The sequence below is a fragment of the Rhamphochromis longiceps genome, linkage group LG12 (genome assembly GCF_057381845.1).
Source record: "Rhamphochromis longiceps isolate RC_006_pf linkage group LG12, R_longiceps_female_GT1.1, whole genome shotgun sequence".
Classification (NCBI taxonomy): Eukaryota; Metazoa; Chordata; class Actinopteri; order Cichliformes; family Cichlidae; genus Rhamphochromis; species Rhamphochromis longiceps.
Genome location: NC_140568.1, coordinates 36,302,135 through 36,324,812, shown reverse-complemented (window position 1 = coordinate 36,324,812; position 22,678 = coordinate 36,302,135). Strand labels below are relative to the sequence as shown.

Below are 22,678 nucleotides of genomic sequence, written 5' to 3'. Positions count from 1 at the left end.
AGCAAACACTGACCAAGAGACATTATCACACTTAATACCAGTGTCTTGTATTTTTTTGCTCCACACACAGGCAGCATTAGCTCGCTGCTCCACCTTCATTGACCTATATAGGAGTTCCTTCCCTTTGCAGCACTTTCCTAAAACTGTCATGAAGACGCACACATCTATTCATCTCTTTCTACCTTCCAATCATATACCATTTCTGACACGTTCTATTCATCTCCCTTCTTATTGTTTGTTCTCTACCTCCCTATTTCGTTCCACTCTGCGTGACAGATACCATCCATCCATCTCGTTTGCTTTCTCTCAGTTGCTCTATGCCCTTCTACTGCTCCTTCCTCCTTTCTTGCATTTCTTTGTTCTTTACACTCGTTTTCTCCGTCTCTCTTTCTGGCAGGTTCTTTATTGAGCTCTAATTGGCTCCCAGGAGGAAGTAGAAACTTTGTCTTCTGATTAAACACACACACTTATAGTGGGACGATACGCAATTAGATTAATATTACATTTACCTTAATAGGTGAGTACAAACACACAAAAATACATACATACACACACAAACAGAAGCACATTTAAGCCAAAAGTCAATGTGGTTTTCTTGGGATGCCTTCCATCATCTGACATGTAGTGTGCATGTGTGAGTAAGGTGTATATACACAAGAGTGCAACGTGTCACACTGATCTGATGCTCCTAACAGCAGTGACTATTTTGAAGTGAAGAAAAAGGTTTTTTGAACTCCCCAGTTAGTTTTCATAGATTTTTGCACATGTGAGTGCGTGCACGCACATCTTCTTTCATTTGTGGAGGTGTTACTGCTTTGAAAAACTACCTGCACAGTTTGAGGTCAAACAAAGCCACCAACTGAGACAAACCAAGCAACCTACACAGCTAACCTACACATGAATTCATTTATCCAAAAATGAACTGAATTGAAACCAAAAACTAAAGGAAAATTGAAAAGATGACTTGGTAAATACTTCAAAATTAACACAGAGAAGAGAAGAGAAGAGAAGAGAAGAGAAGAGAAGAGAAGAGGCAAAATGGGTGTGGAGAGCTGACATATGGAGAGTCAGATGGAGGTATATTAGGATTGAGTAAATCCAGCAGTGAAAGTGTTAAAATCACCCACTGAAGAGCAACAGGGGTCTGAGGTCCCTGCTGAACAGAAAACACACAAACACTCTCCTGATATACACGACAATCTCCGTTAAAAGTTTTCACAACCCCAAGTAGACTTTAACTGAAGCACATGTTTATACACACACAGTGACACGGGGTAAAATCAGCAAGGGACCCACATATATGAGCATTCAGAACACACACACACAGCATTGACCTCATGGGTCAAGGTTAGGTCGGTTGGCAGCCAAAAGGGTTGCAGCCCTCTGTTGCCCTTGGCAGCAAGATGGAAAGTGACTGGGGCAGGACCTGCTGTTTCGAGTCACACATTCACAAAGAGCCAGCGCTATAATTCCAAAAGGACGAGTCCAGATGAATAACAAATTGGGTCTTCTTCACAATTTACCACTTTAGCTATCATTTTGTTCAAATATTATAACACTATACTGTCAGAGGAACAGCACAGGAACAGGTTGAGCTCTTTGGAGACAAAGTCAGAGAGGCAAAGCTGAGATGGTTTGCACATTCTAAATAAAACATGTTTGATGGCCAAGCAGTAAGGTATACAGGCATCTGAAATCTTCTACTTTTTCCCCTCATACTTCTGCTGCTGGAGTATGGCAGTCCCAAAACCTTATGGTAAAATATAATGTAATTTGGCACAATGGCTGAACTGATGCACCTCAACGGCACTGTTGGGATTAAACTCATTTTTCTAATGCCAAAAGCTACAATAGTTACAATACCTACTGTTTCCATAAGCCATTTGACTCATTAAAAAATCTTTACAAAGTAACTATAAAGGATCTTTAAAGTGGAAGAAGAAAACAGTTTTATCTGTTTAGCTAACATGGTTTCTCAGTGCCTCTGTTATGTGATACCATTTAATACTGAACTTGTTTTATTGACTTACTAACGCAATTAAAAAGGGGATGAATACAGCTTTGTATTGAGCTAATAAGCAAAAACTTGTTTTTCCTTGATTCGTTCTATGTGTTTGTCTCATAAAAGTTGTTGATGTGTGTCACAAAATCGTATGAGTTGTTGAGTAACAACCTATAATGCAAACAAACGAAAATGTGTAATTGCCATAACCAACTATTTTTGAAGTTTTCAGTAGATTCTTAAGCCTACAGCAAATTTTGCACAGACCACCTTCCTCACTAAACAGATTTCTTTCTTCACTTATCTTACAGACTCTGCAGAGACACAGATATTTACGACAAAAATAACCTAAGAAAATCTGCTTGCAGATTTCTTCTGTTTATTTTCCATCTCTCACCAGATTTCTGCCTGTGATTGACATTTCAGCTGACGCTTGTGTCCAGCATTTCGACTTACATGTCATTGTGAGCATGTGCAACTTTGCATATGTTTGCTTGTGTATTTGAGGCTATATGCTGTACCCATTTGGGCTGTCATTCACAATGGCTGCGTGTATGTGTATGCAAGCGTGACATTCCAAGCTGCTTCTCAGTGTGCGTATGTGTGTGTGTGTGTGTGTGTGTGTGTTTGTGTGTGTGTTTAATACGTCAGTCACCCAAGCTCTGCTAAATGTTAAACGTTTCAGGACTCACAGAAAGAGACAGATAGCATTCTACTGGCCTGACAACATCACAATGGGCTGAGAAGCACTGTGTGCGTTAGACCCGTGCGTGTGTGTGTGCATGTGCGACAGTTGTGGGTGGTGAGGAATATGTAGCCTTCTATACAATTTATTGTTTTATTATTATGCATCAGTCCTTTTGTGCTTGTGTCAGAGATGCTTTTCTGTTTTAGCTTTAAAATTTCAAAATACAAATACAGTATATATTTTAAATGTTTTAAAATACATTTTTTTTTAGTTTAAGTATCCGGTTTCTGTCATAAAGACATCGGGAACCAAACAATTTGTTGCTCAGACATCACATTATGCACCAGAATCATCTTGGATATAAATATCTTGATTTGTCAATATATATATAAAATAACATTAGGTTAAATATAAGTAATCTTACATTTACATAATCCTTCTTTTCTTTCATTTTTGTCAGGGATGTTCCTTACAACTAACTTATTAGTTGTTTAAACACGAGAGAAAAAAAAATCAAAGTGGTCAACCAGTCTAAATTAAAGAAAACACTCAGAACACATCTAAAAATAAACACAATCTAATGGACAAGGCTAGACATTGCATTTGTATTTGGGATCAACAGGCTTGCTAGTTTTGCTAGTGTGTGTTCTAATGTGCTCTTCTTCAGTTTTGTGAAAAGCACTTTAGGGGGAATTTCAAAAGGTCAGAAAAGCTCATGTTTCAACAACAGTGAAGTATTGTACAGTTATGATAAATGTTAAACTGGCCAGTTCACGTTCATGTTAGCTGTTAGCTATTAGCAATTACCCGTTTACCAAAAATCTTGCCTTAGGGTGTCACAAGCTAGTGCCAGTGTTGGTCCCAAGCCCAGGTAATTGGGAGGGTTGTGCCTGGAAGAGCATCTGGCATAAGATTTTTGCCAAATCAAATATGTGGATCCAGCTGCTGTGGAAACCACTGGAGAAAAAACAGAGCAGCTGAAGTTACCTTTATCCAATAGCCACCTTAGCCATCTGTTATCATTAAGATAGTGGTTAGCAGCTATGGCTAATATTAAAATGATAACATTAATGTGAGAGCCAGGCAACAAACACCATCAGTCCTGTCTGCAGAGTTGTAATGGATGGTGTTAATTTTACAGAATAAAACAATTACTTAAGTCTAAAAAATGCCAAGTTTCTCTGAAAGTACCAGACTGAAACTGAGGAAAGTCTAGACACAAGATAACAGCCTACCTGACTAACTGTATTTGATTGGTAATTAAAATGTGGAGCTTAGTCACCAGATGCACAGAACCACAATTTTTTTAAGTAACTTGGAAATAGTAATCTCCGATAGTATTTTATCAAGTATTGAGTAGTTTCTTGGGTATCAGTTTATCAGTAAATTCAAGTATGGTCACTCACTGATAAAAGCTAGCATATCACAAGTTGTCCTCAATGTAGCTACAATGCAGCTATTATTCTTAATCAAAAACAGGAGAAAGATGAAATGGAGTATAAAGGATACTCGATGGCTGAATCAAATTAAAAATAAACAGAACTTGGTTTCATTTGTTAGTGAACAAAACAGACAACAGGTCTTTAGCAATAACTGGAGAAAAAACAACAACAGCTGGCACGATTAATCTTTACTTATTGTGCAGGCATTTCATGCATTATGTTCCTAGTTAAGTAGCTATTAATTTGAAGCGCCACAGATTGTCTGTCAAATTTTTATAAAGAATATATTATAGACAATAGTTTTTTTGTCAAACCACAACCTGATTAGCAGAAAATGCACTAATATGCACCTGTTGAATATTTCATTCATTAAAAAAGTATACTATAAATTGTTCTTATTGAGTAAAAGCTTGACATTTTTAAATTAATTAAAACTGTAATATTAATGTCTAAGACAAATATTTATCTACAGTTCTTTTTAATGATTAAATGATTTTGTGTCATAATTCTAAATAAACATTATGTTATTCTTAAATTCTTAAGTATTAGAAAAATAATATGTGTCCTAGCAGGTTATGTGTTATTGAGTCACCTGAAATGGAGCCCAGCAGCACGGTGCTCTTTATGCAGCGGTAGACATAGTCGTAGATCTGAGGTTTGAGAGGAGATCCAGTAGACAGGATAGTGTGGAGGGACTGGAGATTGTGTGTTTCCGCTAGAGAAGGAAAACACAAAAGGTAAAAATAAATAGCGAAAGAAGATGAACAATAAACTCCGTAGTTTAGTTATTAGTAATACATAACTGTGTTTGAAGTCACTTTTTGAATACAACCTAAAATGTTCCTAAAATGTTGAGTGTTAAAAATTCAGTGAGTTCCGGAAGTACAATAAATTTGGATTCATTAACTGGTCAAAAATAATGTGGGCAAATTGGAAAATCTGAAAAGATTATTTGGGATTCTCATTTGCTTCAAGAGAGCAAATGAGCAAAAACATTGGTTTTTGATCAGACTCAATATGCAGTTTACCTGCTTGTATTGAGACAACAATAGTCACACTTTTATAGTGAGGCTGCACATATTTTAGAATTACTGGTCTGGGATCAGTTATCACAGTGGTTTACCCCCCCCCCCCCAAAAAAAAAAAACAACCCAAACCTAACCAAGTTGGAGTCACCAATCATTTGAACCAAATTAGTAAACCAAACACATAAAATGGGTATTCACATTTGAACAGCTGTGGCTTGTTGCACCCCAACTTGTTGTGTTATTGTAGTTTGCCACCCTGATGTGACAGAGCATGCAACGTACCGCACACATCGCTTTAGCCATCCTCAAGATCCATGTCCATGTTCTCTGTCACACACATATGCCCAAACCACAAGCCAATAACACTCTGGGAACTAATAAGGTTCCAGCAACTGCCCCTTGCTCTGCGCACACACACACAGTTGGACTTTTGCTACCCCCCACCATGCCTCCAGGTGTCCAGTCCAAATGTCATCCTAGGGAAAAGGGCCTCTCCGCTGGGGCAGCCAGTGAAGAAGCTCCCACTATCCTCCTCGGGCCAGTGGAGGCATGCATGTACGCACGCACGCACGCACGCACGCACGCACGCATGCACGCACACACACACCAACATCTCCCTTTGCCACGCTCTCTTTCTCTAATAAGCATCCAAATGCACACACACAATGCCAACTGGATCAAGTGGCTGGCTGACTAATAGGGGTGGGGCAGCGAGCGGGAACAAGAGAGCGAGACAAGCACAGAGACACAGCAATGTTTTATTTTTTTTATGCCTTTCTGTTTAGTATTAGAATTAGGAATGGGTTCAGCTCATTTAAAGTTAAAGAGAGACGCACAAACAAGGGCAACAAATGCAGATTTGTGGCGATTATCAGAATGCACTGTGCTACATGGTGACACTTGGTATATGCAAGTTTTTTCTGTTTGCACTTCTGACAGAAAAATTGTTAAGCCTGGTGGCTGCAATTTAGCCATACACTACAAATGTTATTACTGCAATGTGTATGGATGACACACACAGAGCTCTTAACACACACAGCTGGTTTGGTACTTTACTTTCTTGGAATCCTATTTCAGTGTCCCACTATTTCCTGTACATTGTACTCCTGAGTGTAGATGGACAACAAAGTAAATTTAGACTAAACTCACATTAAAACCATTATATTTTGATTTGATGAAAATCATGTAATGTTTCTTATATGCCATATAGGCTTAATAAATCCTGGACTTCACTGTGATTTCTTCATGTTTGTTTTAATTTTTCCAGCTGGCAGCGGATGTTTAAACCCATCAATTTTCTTCCACAAATTAGGATAACAGTTGGGCTACAGCCTATCCCAGCTGCCATAGGAAAAGAGGTTGGGTACACCCTGGACACAATGCCAATCTAAAGAGAGTTAACACAGAGAGACAAACAGCTATTTCTGCTCACATTCACACCTATGGCCAATAAGAATGTCTTCAGGCTGTGGAAGGAAGCTGGAGAGAGAACCCACGCAGACATGGGTGGAATACAGACAGCCTGTGGATTCGAACCCAGGACCTGTGAGGAAACAGTGCTAACCACTGTGTTACTTTAGAAGTAGCTAAAAATCGCCCCCAAAAACACAAGTGACTATAGTTTCGGTAGAGCAGTTCATCCACTTACTGAAAGGTTGGTGGTTCCCTGGTCTGTATACCCAAGTATCTTTGCCCAAGATACGTAATCCCAAGTTAGGGGTGGGCGGTATAAACAGTATATGGTAGAAACGATATAAATTTGGCCAGCAGTAGAGATTTTGACCATACCACTCTACCGCGATAGCGCATGTTGCTAGGCTACGAAGCCGGACCGCTTGATGGATTGTCGGAGCATTACGGCTACCGTAGTCGGGAGCCTCAATGAGTAATACGTACTGTGCTTCAACATAATATTACTGCATTGTGTGTGTATAACCTCTTTTTAGGTTTTATGGAAATTATACATTTTTATGCTAAGGATATGTCGGCCAATTTCCACTGGAAATGCCTTTTGGTTAAACTGTCAGCAAGGAATTTGCATTTGCACTGTTAAATTTTTATATAGCTTTAATGCACATAAAAAACGGCTGCTTGTTTAAGTGAAAATACATAGATGGGGTTTTTTTGCACTAATAAAGTTGTGGAGGAGACAAAGTATTTTGTCTTGTGCCAATTATATCGTCAGTTATATCGTTATCGCAAATTTTCAAATAGATATTGTGCTAAATATTTTTGGCCATATTGCACCGCCCTATTGACATATCTATTGTAGTAGTAAGGAGGTGGACTACAATATCAAGCTCAACTGCAATCTGATCAGATCTTAATGCCAGCCCACATCGATCGATGGCTAATTGGAAAATCTAATATATTTATATCAATATAGTTAATCTGCGTCAGTCTGCCTGGAGTGAATGCATATCTGCAGGTATCTTTAAAAACCACCTCCACCACAGCTCCTTCTTTTATGCTGTGTTTCACTTAATCAATGTAATATCTGCTTTCATTGATGCTTGTTCTATTTTGTGCTAACATCTATGGATGTGGAAAGGCTGGGAGGTGTACAGTCCCAGAATAGAGGTATCAGATATAAATTACTGCAGATGGAAATAACTGTCTCTCAAACTATAGTTTTGCTGTCTAAAATATGGCTGTGTGAAACTGAAATATAGCTTAACTAATTTAACTAGAATTCCTGTTGCTTTCCAGTGAAATGAACACCTACAATAATGCGAAACAGGTATAAAATCTAGAATTCTTACAAATAAGGAAAACCTGATGGAAGTTACTCTATAGCAAAGACTAACAACTGTGCTGTGATAGTGTTTTGTTCTAACACAATACAGTATCTAATTTGTTGCTGCACAAGTTCCAAAGAGTAACCACTACATGAAAGCTAGCAGCAAGTCAAAAAAAAAAAAAAAAAAAAAAAAGCACCAGCACAGCTCTGGTTATCTGTCCAGATCTTTTTCTTTCTCTAGAAAGTTGTGTCACTAAAAGCAATTAGGTGGACCTATCCATGACTCATATGAAAAATCATAACAGCCTTTTTATCCTTTTAATTCAGTGTCATACTCCAGAACATAGGGCAAACTGTTATTTCATCCAGTTAATGGAATAAAGGACATTCAGAGTCAAACAACATTACTATTATAATCATTACTGTGTCCATCTGCTCTTATTGCTACAAATTCCATTCTCATAAAGTAGGTGTGTATGTCTATATGTCTGTGACCATGCTCACATATTTATTTTACTCTCTTCTATCCATGAACACAACTTACAGGGTGTCAGGTTCCTCTCCTGCAGCACAGACAGCCACTTGGCCCCGGTACCAAAGATAGTGATGCTGATGAAGAAAAAAAAAAAGATAAACATTATTCAGTTTGCCAGAAGTAGCGAGTGTTCTCATATACTTTGAGAAGAAAAAGGAAAAAAAAGAAGAAAGAATTTGCGTCAGTGTTGCCAACACTGACAGTCATTGCAAAAGGCCTCCTACATACATGTACTATATTCTGCATTGTGACAGCAGGAACTCCAAACAACAGAACCAAGCTAGCAGACTTTATGAGTGGGGGTGGCATAAATATTGTTGCCAAGTTTCACTGCAATCTGGCTGGCTATTTTGGAAAGATGCTGCTGGACAAAGTGATGGATGAATAAGTGATAGATTCACAAAGCTGCCAATGATCCTTGTGACATCACAATCTTTACCATCACTGGGATATTCCTGAGTGTGTCAAACACAATTAAACATATCCTGTTTTAGTTCTTGGATGCTTTTGATTAATATCTTTAAACAAGAGACGCGGTGAACAACTGCAAATATTAAGAGAAGCATTTTTAAATTCTCAAGGAGTTTTGTATATAAAACCCTCACAAATCTGTGACACCTGTTACACCAACAGGCCAGTAGTCACTGTCAATGATGAGGATATATACATCCTGGACAGGGAGGAACGGTGATTTGAGCAAGGAGTCAAGGAGGACATTTACGTGAAAAGGGAAAGACCATCTCTGAATCGAGGAGGGGGCGTAAGGGTACATCTTTCACCACCTTACAATGCTGTTATTGCAGTAATTCACCAACTCTCTATGAATGGTACTCATGGCAATTGATCAATGGTCATTGACCAGTGGCCATGACAATTTTCATATTATTGATCATGAAACGGACCTCATGGCCCATTGTTAGTCAGTGGTGCTAGTTTCAGTCATTATGTAAATGTAATGTTTAAAAGGTTGGGAAAACCTGCAATGAAAATGAAGAAGTCACTTGGATGAGTGACGAAATGTTTCTCACACTGAAAATGCTGCATCCAGATGAAGAGAATCAATTTTTGGGGGTCTCTGAATTCTAAAAATGTGACACTTTAGATATTAAATAGTATGAAGATTATTTAGATACAAAAACATTGTACATCGTTTTAAACCAACATTTCTTGGTTAAAAAAAAAAAGGTTAAGCTTATCTTCTTCGTAACATTTGCCAGATTGTTTGCAAGTACTCTACTCTTTATGGGTTTCAAAACATTTTTCAGTTGTCCCATGAAATCCATTGCCAAGAAACACATGCATGAGTGCAATAAAGCCCTTATATATCTGTATTAACATCACTGTACATTACTTTTAAGGCAACGGTCAAGTAACTTCTGAATACAATATTTGTGATACTTGAAAGACCTGCCAGTCTGCTTAAGACTTTGGTGCTGAGACTGAACTGTAACATGGCTTCACTTGTTGCCCTGAATCTATGCAGACAAGGCATAATTTCATTGTATCTGCTCTGAATGCAAAAACATAAAAAGGGCAACAGTTATTCAGCAGACCTTTGCCCTTAATCCCATGTGCTCCAGTGGAGCTGCTCAGTAGTCTGGTTGGACAAGGAAGCTCCCAGCGGGGGAGTGTGTGCCACTGTGTAAATGTAAAGGAAGGTGATGTTAAAACAGCTTGTGTGCTCATCCTTCTAGACAGATAACATTTTAAAAAGGAAAGAAAGGGGGAAAAAAAACTGGCATGGACAACTTTCAACTGGGTAAATACAAAAGAGAGCTGAAAAAAAAAAAAGACAAATTGCTTCTTTTTTAGATGTTTCGCAAGAAAATTGTTCAGATGAGAATGTAACAGCACAACGGTTGCTCACAACAATTCTGGGAAAAATAATTTTAGAAAGTTTTGTCTGCGTGAATTGATGTCACCCTGACAGCTGACAACAGTTGGGAAACGTGGATGGTAAGAAGCGACAAAACGTCACTTTTGTGTTCCCCTGCAGTTTTAATTTTAAAACAAAGGGCCTTTTCAAGCCTGTCTGTAAATGGGTTTATTTGTGTCTCAGTCTATGTCTTGCTGTCTTTTTAAGTTATTTTTGTTGACATTAAATCAATCAAATTTCATCCATCGCTATGGTAACCATTTATGTCAATCATAAAAAGGGCTGTCTCTATAAGAACAAACAAAATAACAGCTTGATGAACAATAATCAGGAATTGTTTTGCAGTGCAAGATCTCCTTTGCTCTCGGTGGCTCGTTTTGATTAGTGGTGATAGGGGTAAATGAAGAGAGTGAGGATTTGATAACGGTCTCAAGATGCAACATGAAGTATGATTACGCAACTGTTGTCAGTGCTCTTACTGCCAACTCACACTGAATCAAGTGTTTTATCTTGTTTTACCTTGTGAGTCTAATGTTATATCACACTATGTGTAACATTAAATGTTAAACCTATCTGACGTGATCAGACCTAACCAGACTTGGATGGCCATTTTCTGCAAATCCGGGAAAGAAGAACTGGGACCAGTAACAATGGTTTATGACATTCATACAAAAACTGTGTTTCACTCTTGTCGTCCTGAAAGCATGCCCTCAAGGGCACCAACTGTACATGATGGAAAACCAAAATGAATGCTAAATTTTCAAAAGGTCCTTCTCCACCAGCATTTGATTTAAGATGGAAACTTACAAGACTTTGGGAAGACAACAGAGGAACATAAAGTATAGAAAGTACAAAAGTAGAACTATAGTGTCTAAAGTGCCTACGCCTTAGACGTGTGCTTTCAAGCTGTACTTCTCATTCACTTACAGTGTGGTTCATAATAAGGTAATAATATATTTCATGATATTAGAAATCTAAGAAGATTCAAACAGAAGAAAATATTAGAAAACAACATACTTTATAATACTTATGTATTATTTTGTCAGTATTTAATTAAGTTCTTTTAAAAATCGATTTTTTAAATTCATAGAATCTGTACTTCATCAAATGAATTTACAAAATAATTTTCGGTGAAATACACTGCAAATGTATCAAATCCTTTAAATATTAAATATAGTGTGCTTGTTTTAGTGTAAAGGAAAAAAGAAGAAGATCACACACCAAGCAATTTAGACATATCGATAGACTAATGGACGTTTTTTCTGCATTTTGCATGCAGACCCTTTTTTGTTCTCTAAACCTACATACAGACAGTCATTATCCATCCTACCTATCATCTCTGATCCGCATATGAAATTTTTGGTTTCTGGCTACCATGGAAACAGTCTCTCTATTCTGATTGGAGGCAGGTGGCCAGGTGTAGCTGCTAATTGGGTGCTTAGGATGGAGGGTGGAGGAGAAGCTGTGAGTCTCTGTTTGTCAGAGTGTGTGACAGCATGTGCAAATATACCCGTGTCTGTTTCAGGGAAGACATGTTACTGGACGCTACTAAGTCAATAAAAGACACTCAGGAGCAATCAGACACAAGAGCACCTCTGAGCAATTATCATGGTAATGTGTCCCTACGCGTGTCGTGATGTAGCAATTGAAGCTCCACTTGTCAGTGGAGTTTACAAATTATTCTCACACTTGTTCTCCATCACAGTAAGTTGTTTGAATATGTTAGAGATATGAAGCATTGTCCTCTTCGCATGTGCGTTAGACTAGAAAGAACAATGAGTAACTCCTGTTTGACAGTACATTTGTTTATTCAAATGTGAAACTTTAGTGTAATTGCTATAGTTTACACTCTAAAGCTGCTAAATCAACATAACCTGGTAACCTGGATTTCAAAATTAAAGTCGTGACATTCTTTATAAGGTAAATATTGCATTTTGGATGTAAAAGAATTGTTAATTATGTTAATTAATTATGTTAAAGATTTGAAGATACCAGAAAATCCCATTACAGATAAGCTTTGAGTGCTCAAATACAGTAGAAAGCTCTGTGTACGAACTATTTACCATGTACGATAGATAGATGGATCCAGCTTGAAGAAGTGGATATTTTAATTGTTAAGCCCACATGTCTAAAACTGTAGCTGAGCTGGCAAGATGCAATCTGTTAAACTGTCTGTACTGTACTGAATCTCTTCCAAAGAATAAAATTAATAAATAACTGAGAATTTCATCTGGCAGTAATTAAAGATAAGACTTCCACACGGCAGTCGCTGGCACAAGCGTGGAGGAGGAGTTTTCCTGGACATAGTAGTTCAAAACATAATGAACAAAAGATTGAAGGGAAAACCCTTGAATAAATCTTGTGGCCACTTCATACATAGAACCCATTGAATAGAATTTTTTTTTGGCTCTCCTCAGAAATAATGCTAATTCAGTTTTCACTCTGGCTGGTAAATCAACTAAAGTATGACACCTTACTGTAATACATTTAGTGACTGACTTTCTTCCTTGAAAGACTTGGAATGCCTTCCATTCAATTAAATGTTTGTATTTCTTGCTTGTCTGAATGTTTTATTTTAGAGATGACATCCAAATGAACATTTTCCATCACTGGGTCCTTTTAGGTATTCAGATCCCTTCATGGCTTTTGGCAGTTTTTACCACTGCCTAAGTAAATACAGCTTTCTGCTTTTCATCAAAGCCCCATTGTGACCCATTACTAGTGGTAATTTTCCCTTCCAAGCTCTAAAAATTCTTGAATTTTATTTCATTTCATGACCATTGATATTCTGATCGGTTAGTAACCCAGCTGCATAACTGCACACCTAGAAAGTTTGATTGCAATCAGAGTATTACCTTTGGATTAAGATAGCAAATGTGATACTAGGCTATGAAGATCTATACTTGGCAAAAGATCTTAGAGCTATTTGTGTGTGTGTGTGTGTGTGTGTGTGTGTGTGTGTGTGTGTGTGTGTGTGTGTGTGTGTGTGTGTGTGTGTGTGTGTGTCACTGCCACAACTAAAAGATAACATGAATAGCTTTTTAATAAGAATTTAAATGTCTCTGATATTTGCCTGAATCCCAACACTGAAATTAACTCAGAAGCAGAAAGAGAAGACTTCTAAAAATACTATTATCTCTAATGAAGCTTACAGGATGTTTCTGAGGGACAGCTGCAGGGAAGAAAAGAGGAGACATGAAAACATAATACTCTTTTAATAATATTGTGCGGTGGAATTCAGAACTAGTCTTCCAGCCTTGTCAACCCTTTCCAGTTTATCTGGATGTTGCCTAGCAACACAAACAGAAATTTAGAGGCCCAGAAACAATTTCATGACATTTAAAATAGGAGACTGAGATCAAAATTGAAGCGAATTAATGACAGATATTTTTATGTGATTTATATGTGGCATTTTGTGGACTGGATTGCAACAATGTGGTCTCGAAGTATTGGTGGTAGATTTTTTTCTGCCTCATAACCATAACAATTTACTTGTACACAAAGTACAAGTAAATCAATATGTGCAACCAATTAAAATAAACATCTCTACAGAGATGCTCCACAAACCTCAGCCTCCCCTCACCTTTTTTTTTTTTCTTTCCACATCATAAACACAGCAAATGTGCTCCAACTGCTAATCTTTTCCTATAATTTAAAATTATTTTATTCAGCATAAATTCAGCTGTTAAATCATTATCATGAAACACTAACCAATAAAACTCAAGGCAAAATGGGGATGCTTCAGTGTATGTTCCACACTTCCTGGGGCTCTAGCAGATTTAGTCCCAATTAAAATGTCCACCTTGAATTGAGAAGATCAATCTGTGAAAAAATTCATGTCAGTCTTTCCCAGAGGATTTTTGTTTTAAACATAGCACTAGAAACTTGCTAATAGCGCTGACATCAGCTCTTAGCTGATCTTCACACAGTTTAAAAGGTTCTATCCATCTTTCTGTCATGGTGGTAGTCTTTCATTAAATTACGTGGGTATTTTTGCTAACCGCACTCTTACCTTGCTCATTGAATCGTTCCATGACATACAGGGCCATAAGCATCTGGACAATTCTACTTTTTTGTCATTTTGCTTCTTTTTTCCCCAGAACTGTGCGGACACTTTTAGATGTTTTCTGGCAAATTATAATCTGCTCTTCTTGTTCTTGACTGTAACCAGTGGTTTGCACTCTATTTATAGCCATTAAGACATCTCTTGATTGTAGACTCTGACAATGATACGCTTCAGAGTACCAGTATTCTTGATTTCGGTTTTCTTAATAAAGGAAATAATTCTGCGATTATCTGCTTTAGTTGTGTTTCTGTAGTCTTTCGGGCCTTTTGCCGTTAAAATTTTTCTATCTCTCTGATTTATTTATTTTAGGTTTTAAACCTACAGTAATAAGAGCCTTCTTTAATTGCATCAATCTCTTTAAACCTAATTTCCAGTATGCTACAAATTCTGCACTTTTGAGTCAACTCCAGATCTTTTATCGGTTTAATTTGTGATGGAATAATGAGGGCACAGGCCTCATCTGGCAATGAAGCTGCTTGTGTGTCAATTGTCCAGTTACAACTATGAACAAATATGGCTGCAATTTCTAAACAGCTAATGCAATACATTTGTTAAAGCTCCTGAATTAAAACTGAAAATCTGACATCTTGAATGTTTAACTTAAAGATTATAGATCCTAATATATCCAATCATTGAAATGACTACTAACAATGAAATTTGGTGTCAGGACCTACATACTGATCCTGTTAATAGTTTCTGCAGGAGTACTTTTTCTTGGCACTTGAGCTACTCCCCATGTGTCAAAATGTTCTCCCCATTATTCCAATTCTTGCTGAAGGCAATATGCCATCTCTGAAGATGGGTCTGCTACCTTAAAGGGTTTTGCTTTTGCTGACCACAGTACATTTCTTTTTCAACTACAGCCTGGCTGAGCATATAAAATAACGCACAGTTACAGTCAGGAACCCCACATAACAAAATATATGACTGTTGCTCGAAATTGTGCAATTGCTCAAAAATGCTAAATACAGGCTAGTAAATATAAGCGACATTGTTTTTTAATTAAATGCAATTCACAATCCATGTAGATGGACTGCTACTAAGTATAAGAAAAGCAAATATTTCTGGTGTAATAATAAACCATTAAGTGTTACTGGGCATTTCTTTGGGGCAAGTTACATAATACAGTTTACTCTATCATCTTTATCATCTCTATCTTTCACTTTTTGAACACTTTCTAACTATAATCTCAATTCTTTAAAATTGTGGCAGTAGGTTATTACAGAGAGACCATTATCATATATTATTTTTAATGAATAAATTACTGTATTCAGAATCTATCAAAAATACTCAATATCAGTTTTGTTTCCAGTGGATGATCAAATATACTGCTGGTCAAAATAGCATATCATACTACTGCTGGAAACTTGTATATTGTATTTTGCAGGCAATTATCCCCTGCTATTTTCCACTTTCTCACAGACCATTATGCCATGTCCTAAAACTAGCATTTTAATTGGAAATGCTATGAGTATATCTACTGGAGCAGAGCACTTGCATAGCTTTTGAGAAGATCTACATAGCAAACAATGAGGAAAAATATGTGCTGACCATCTTCTCTATCATATTTGAATCAATTAATTGCTTCTCTGCATGCATACACTTGAATCCTTGGTCTTTATCCCTTCTGCAGTCAAATGATAACAGGGGTTTAAGGTTGTGCTGGTGGATGATGATGTCAGGGAGTAACACGGGTCAAAGCGATTGGCAACTGCTTGCCAATTTATGCATTAAATTAATACAAATATTATAAGATCCATAATAAATTTCCTCTGCCTTGCTGTAGTTTCATGTTGCATATCTACAAATAACTGACACGTGCAACACAGATGTATCTCTGTGTGCACAGACACTCGCACACACCTTCTCAACTTCATGCCCAGACTTCTGCATGCCTTCAAATTAAGTTTTAGAGTGGAGCAACAACACCGATCAATAAACATCACCATCATCATTATAATCATCAAATGAGAGAGAAACAGAAGGATATTTCTGACTGCTCGTTTAATTTTTAAATTGGAGTGTAATGTGTGTAGATTTGCAGATACATTTGTTTATCACTTCTTAGCCCCGCACCATTTTTTTTTCATAAAAAAAACAAAACAAACTCTGCTTCAGCATCAGAGTACAATGCAGAGTGGAGGACAGACAGATGAGATATTTTACACAGAAAAAAATAAGTTGACAATGTAGTCAATTAGATCTAAGGGAAAAGTAAAGAGCGTGCATAAAAAGGCTAAAGGTGTTACCCTAATGAGTGTATGTTAACCTCTCTGACGCCGATCCTATTGGTTATCGCTGATGTCACAGGGCAACGACAGAAGAACTGAACTACGAAGCAGATCATCCAGTTCTACAGAGGATCAATACCCAGTTTAACATTTAGTATTTTTGATTCTAATAGTGGTGGTGGGAGGTGTGTTTAGGACATTTACCAAGATAGAGGATTTGCTGGAAATATTGACATTGTAGACTAGACAGTTTTAACAACGTCAAACTCTCGAATCCCAGTAGCAAACTCACCTTTAAATCTTGTTTTACATTATCAATTTATCTCGATGAAGCAAATTTACAGTGGGAAAAAAAAAAAAAACATTGAATCTCTGAATTTGATAAATCTTGACGAGCTTCTAAACCATGTTTCCAATGTGGGCATGACATTCAAAAATGAAATGAAATTCCTGTCTTAATATGATCCACATTGTGCATCCTTTGAGGTGAACGTCCTCTGAATTGAATACCCAGATCCAGGTTTCGGTATCTGCGTTTGTCTTGCATGGGTTTTTAGGTTCATCCAAATGAACATCACCATCAATCTCCACATCAAAAAGCTTAAAGGACTGCTGACCCTGCTGACTTGGAACAGCCTGTTCAGCTGAGCGCAACACTTCACTGTGCACTTTCAAAATGACAGCAAGGCAGCTCATTTGTGACGATCAATAATGGAGTTCGGGGTGTCTTTTGTAAGTTTGAGCTGGTTTCTTTTTGAGATATGTGAAACTATAATTATGTTTGGTCCAAATACCGATACATCACATGGTAAAACTGTCACATAGCTGCTGCCTGGTGGCTTGTGACATGACAAGTTTTGGGAAATATTAAAAACCTGTTTGTTTTTTGTTTTTCAAACATATTTTTTTATTCATATAAATTTGTTTAAAATATTCCAAAAATATAACAGTTATCTCAATTACCACTATATGTTCCCTTCATTTCTTCCATTTCCTCCTTTACAAACAATCCTTCGTTTTGAGATGATTTTCCTTTATCTCTTCTAATTTCATAAGTAATAAGTTATATTAATTGTTAAATATTAATGTGCTGCTGCTGATGTTAAATATTGTGTGAACATTTACAAGGGTCCCAAAAAACAAAACTGTATGATTTTCTCTGTATTCTTAAGATCTATTTTCTCAGCACTATACAGTTAAAGGAAAACTCACTTGTTCTTATCCCTTATTAAGAATGCTGTGTTTCCCAGACTTCAGGTCCAGTAAAGCTACAATAGATGTCAGTACGATCTATTAAGAATTTGGAGTGTCCATTTTTTAGACAATTAAGGCACAATGGTTTATCATTTCAGCCCTGGTGCCAAAACCTAAAGCTTCACTTACTAAAGTACAGTCTCAGCAGGTCAAAACATTGAAAACGCTAAGAAATATAAACAAAAATGTTAAAAACAACTTATATAATAAGTACAAAGAGCATATCCTCTTTCAGCACAGTTAGCCACTGTCATTTCCTTTTTTATCCTCCCCATGCGTGCATGCATGCATGCATGCATGCGTGCGTGCGTGCGTGCGTGCGCGGCTAACTCACCCCAACTGGTCTGTCAGGTTCCACAGTACATTGGGAGTCGGCATTAGTGGTGAACCATCATACAAAACAACAGAGGCTCCCACTGCCAGTGCAGATACCAGCCAGTTCCACATCATCCAGCCAGTCTAAGACCACACATGCAAACACAGTGGTCAGTTTATCTGGTATAAAACACCTTTCGTCTTAACACGGATAAAGCAGAGTGTAGCAAAATGGACATCTGCAGCAGACTGTGATTCACCTGATTATTTTTCTCATTTTACTGCATGCTGAGATACTGCTTTGACACCTGTCTTCACATGCGAATAAAGTGAATTTTGGTTCTGCTGCACAAAAACTGTCAGTGAAGAGACTTTTACAAAACCGCTGAAACTGCTGAAACTCAGTAAATTAATCAGTTTAAAGAAAATGTCTCAAGAAGTTTAATTTATTTTATGCCGGTATTGCCAAACATTTGATGAGTTGTTGCTTTTCATGATGTTTATCTTCTGACTTGCTCTAAATAATTATCATTTGTCCTTCTGACTGCTTTTTAGGAATAAAATACGCTATTTAGATACATCGACTAAAGATTGTTATGTATATATTTCAACAGATTACTTGAATCCAATAGCTGGAACTTCACTGAAATTTAAGTTGGTGCACGCTTGGACACCACATCAAAAAAAAAAAACTGTCAGATTTTCACATAATCCAATGAATACTTAAAAAAAAAAACATGAGTAAAAGAAAGTAATCTCAGACTTTTCAACCCGACTTGCACATGAAAAGTTAAACTTTTAAACATTACACACCAGCTGGTATTTGAAAATATTCAAACCATGAGTGTGTCACTTTGAACAGGTTGTGAGCTTACCGTAGTGTAGTAAATGATGACATCACAGCTGGTCATATTGCCATGGAGAATGTGTTCTTTCAGGTGCTGGATGAGAGAGCCCTAAAAAGACAACAAGTATTAGAGACTAACGAGTAATCTAATGATCTAATGGTCGATTTATCTCATTATTATCTGTGAGTAAAGTTTAGTTCATTTGAGCTGACACAAATTTGACACGTGTCACTCATATTTAAAAAATTCTATGCAACAGTTCTGACAAGGCCTCGACACATGACACTTTATTTTTAGACTAAAAGGGAAGTTTGTGGTTAAGTGTTACAGTCTCCAGCACATCACAGCTGGGTACATTATTATTGCTGGTGAAGGGTACGCAAGTATCTGACCGTGTATTTCGGTTTTGAGCCCATCCTTACATAGATACAGGTGCTCCAAGTATTCGTGTGTTTGTGTGTGCATATAGTCTTTAGCTGGACTCAGCTGCCATACCCATCCTTTGGTGCGTGCCATCTTGTTACTGACAGCATGTTAACAGAGCCGTAACAAAGCAGAAAGCACAACAGTACCCAGGCTAATTGGCTGAGCCAGAGAGGACTGCCAGCGTCACAGTACGAAATGTTTTCACCAACGCATTACTGTCCAATTATCGGCTGCAAGGGGAGAAAGGGGGGGTGGGGGCAAAGGAAAGAGAAGGGGACAGAGCGAGAGACAATAAGGGAAAGAAAGAAAAGGAAGCTATACTGTAGGAGAGAGAAGGGAAAGCAGAGGGAAACTAACCTGATGAGGATCTTAAAAGAAGAACTAAGAAAAAGGAATGCAAGTTTAGAGCATAAAACCAATGTGAAAGGAAGGTGAGAGACTAAAAGCCAAGTTGGAAGCAGCAAAAGGACGAAAGGAAAAAAACTGGGTGCAGAGAGGCAAAGTATGAGCCCATTAAAAATGTAATTGAATTTTTTTCTTTTTTAAGAACCGCACAGCTGTGTCTCAGGTGGTAGAGCGGGTCATCTACTAATCGGAAGGTCAGTGGTTTGATCCCCGGCTGTCAAGTTGGCCTTGGGCAAAATACCAAACCCTAAATTGCTCTTGATGCACCCATCAGGATGTGAGTGTGTGCATGACAGGTAAAAGCCTTTAAAGAATAAAGTGCTGTTGGAATGTGGCTTGTAGTGTACCTGAGCCCTCGGTAAGAAACCTTTCACATTCTCTCAGAGTATGCTTTCCATTTCTTCTGGTTCATATGCTGAGCCTAACTCACTGTTGTATTCTTATGTCGCAATTATTTTATTACAAGATAACGGAAAAAGTCCTAAAAAAATTCTGTTTTTGGGGGGAGACTTCCCTCAGACAGACAGAGTGCAAGACCAACTGTTTAGTGAAAATGCATGAATGCATTTGTTTGAGTGGGTTAAACCTTTTGAAATGGTGAGTGCTCCAGCTTTCCAAGTCCAGTGGTCTTTTTGAAATCAAATATTCTTCTCACACTAGCCCTACCTCTGATGTGGTATGTTGCAGGGAAATGTCATTCATGCACTCTCTGGAGAGCAAGTAACCTTTTTTAGGATCTGCTGATGGAGGTCTGCTGCCACCTTGTGTTGGGAAGCGGAATGAAACGACAGACCACTTCAGCAGATGTCTTACTGGAGCTGCTTTGTTAGGATGCTAAAAGTGATCTCAGTAAGATGTTCAACAGCATTAAAAAATAATAAATTGGATTAATGCCCTTTCAAAAAAGAACAATACATATAAGACTATGAAGTAATCTGCACTCACACAATGAATATCATAACATTAATAAGCCTTCATATTTTGCCAAGTCATAAAAACAGTTTTTTCTCATATTAAGCAGGATGTGTGTAATCGCGGACATTTTATTTCTATAGCACACATCACAAATCATCCAGCAACTAAATGATTTTTTTTTATTCTGTTTTAAAGTTTAACAGCATAAATGAGAAATGCTTTCAATGTTGACAAGATGGAAATCCAGCAATCCATAATCTCATGACAACTGGGCATCAATCTGCAATCTGCTGACTGATGCGCTGATGTTTGACTAATGATGATGTGATGTTTTACTGAACAAATGCTTCCTTAAGATTTTCCCTATTTGTCTTCTTGAAAACATTAATCTAGTCTTTTAGAGAGGATCAGACTCTTTACACATGGGTCAGCCCAGGAGAGCTTTGCAAACAGATGTGACCAGAGTGGGTTTTTTCTAAGTAAGTGAGACAGCTGCCTCTGCCTCTACCCCTTGTGGAGCATTAACAAAGCATGAGCTACAAAAACAGCAATTATGTTTTATGTTATACAAGGACAAACAAGCATACACAGCAACCCATGGGCTTTAATCAGTGATGGCATTGTGATTTTTTTTATTATATAGTTATCAGCAGTGTGCTTGTGTTTATGTATGTGAAAAATACTGTGTATTTGTGTATTTAAACTAAAGACTTTTAATTCAGAGCAAGTGCAAGCCATTGTGTTTCTTACCCCAGTAGAGTGGACCATACATTTAGGAGCTCCTGTGGTTCCAGAGGAATACATGATAAAAAGAGGATGATTGAAGGGAAGCTGCTCAAATTCCAACTGAGGGAACTGGTCACCCTCGCCACGCCCAGATGCCAAAAAGTCATCCATAAATACACTGTGAAAAAATAGACGTAGAGCATGTCTCTTTTTGTTTCTCAGTTTAAAAACAGTGTAATTATATTTACAGACACACACCTGTTGGGGATTTTGGAAAGGTCAGTTTCATGTTTGGTGCGAGCGTAAGGAATCACAATGACTTTCTGCAAGTCTGGCAAACCTAGAAGAAAGAGCGAAAAAGGCTAATGTTTTATATTCTCTTTAATCCTCAAACATAGTTAAAGCCAGCAAGTTGCGCAGAAATTCTGATTTGTAACTACTGTCAGTAAACATACATACATACATACATACATACATACATACAGTGGGGCAAAAAAGTATTTAGTCAGCCACCGATTGTGCAAGTTCCCCCACTTAAAATGATGACAGAGGTCAGTAATTTGCACCAGAGGTACACTTCAACTGTGAGAGACAGAATGTGAAAAAAAAATCCATGAATCCACATGGTAGGATTTGTAAAGAATTTATTCGTAAATTAGGGTGGAAAATAAGTATTTGGTCACCTCAAACAAGGAAAATCTCTGGCTCTCACAGACCTGTAACGTCTTCTGTAAGACGCTTTTCTGTCCCCCACTCGTTACCTGTATGAATGGCACCTGTTTGAACTCATCATCTGTATAAAAGACACCTGTCCACAGCCTCAAACAGTCAGACTCCAAACTCCGCCATGGCCAAGACCAAAGAGCTTTCGAAGGACACCAGGAAAAGTATTGTAGACCTGCACCAGACTGGGAAGAGTGAATCTACAATAGGCAAGCAGCTTGGTGTGAAAAAATCAACTGTGGGAGCAATCATCAGAAAATGGAAGACATACAAGACCACTGATAATCTCCCACGATCTGGGGCTCCACGCAAGAGCTCATCCCGTGGGGTCAAAATGATCATGAGAACGGTGAGCAAAGATCCCAGAACCACACGGGGGGACCTGGTGAATGACCTGCAGAGAGCTGGGACCAAAGTAACAAAGGTCACCATCAGTAACACACTACAACGGCAGGGAA

The 22,678-nt window shown here is 37.8% G+C and overlaps 1 protein-coding gene across 1 annotated transcript in view; it reads right to left on the bottom strand.

The window, feature by feature from the left end:
* Positions 1–22,678, bottom strand: part of aacs (acetoacetyl-CoA synthetase) — a 40,978-nt gene that overhangs the window by 5,701 nt on the left and 12,599 nt on the right. Inside the window, exons 7-12 of the mRNA XM_085426130.1 lie at positions 21,756–21,837; positions 21,522–21,675; positions 19,053–19,133; positions 18,197–18,321; positions 8,445–8,509; positions 4,725–4,847 (exon numbers count right to left, since the gene is read on the bottom strand). Coding sequence (XP_085282256.1) covers positions 4,725–4,847; positions 8,445–8,509; positions 18,197–18,321; positions 19,053–19,133; positions 21,522–21,675; positions 21,756–21,837 — 630 coding nt within the window. The remainder of the gene's footprint in view (positions 1–4,724; positions 4,848–8,444; positions 8,510–18,196; positions 18,322–19,052; positions 19,134–21,521; positions 21,676–21,755; positions 21,838–22,678) is intronic.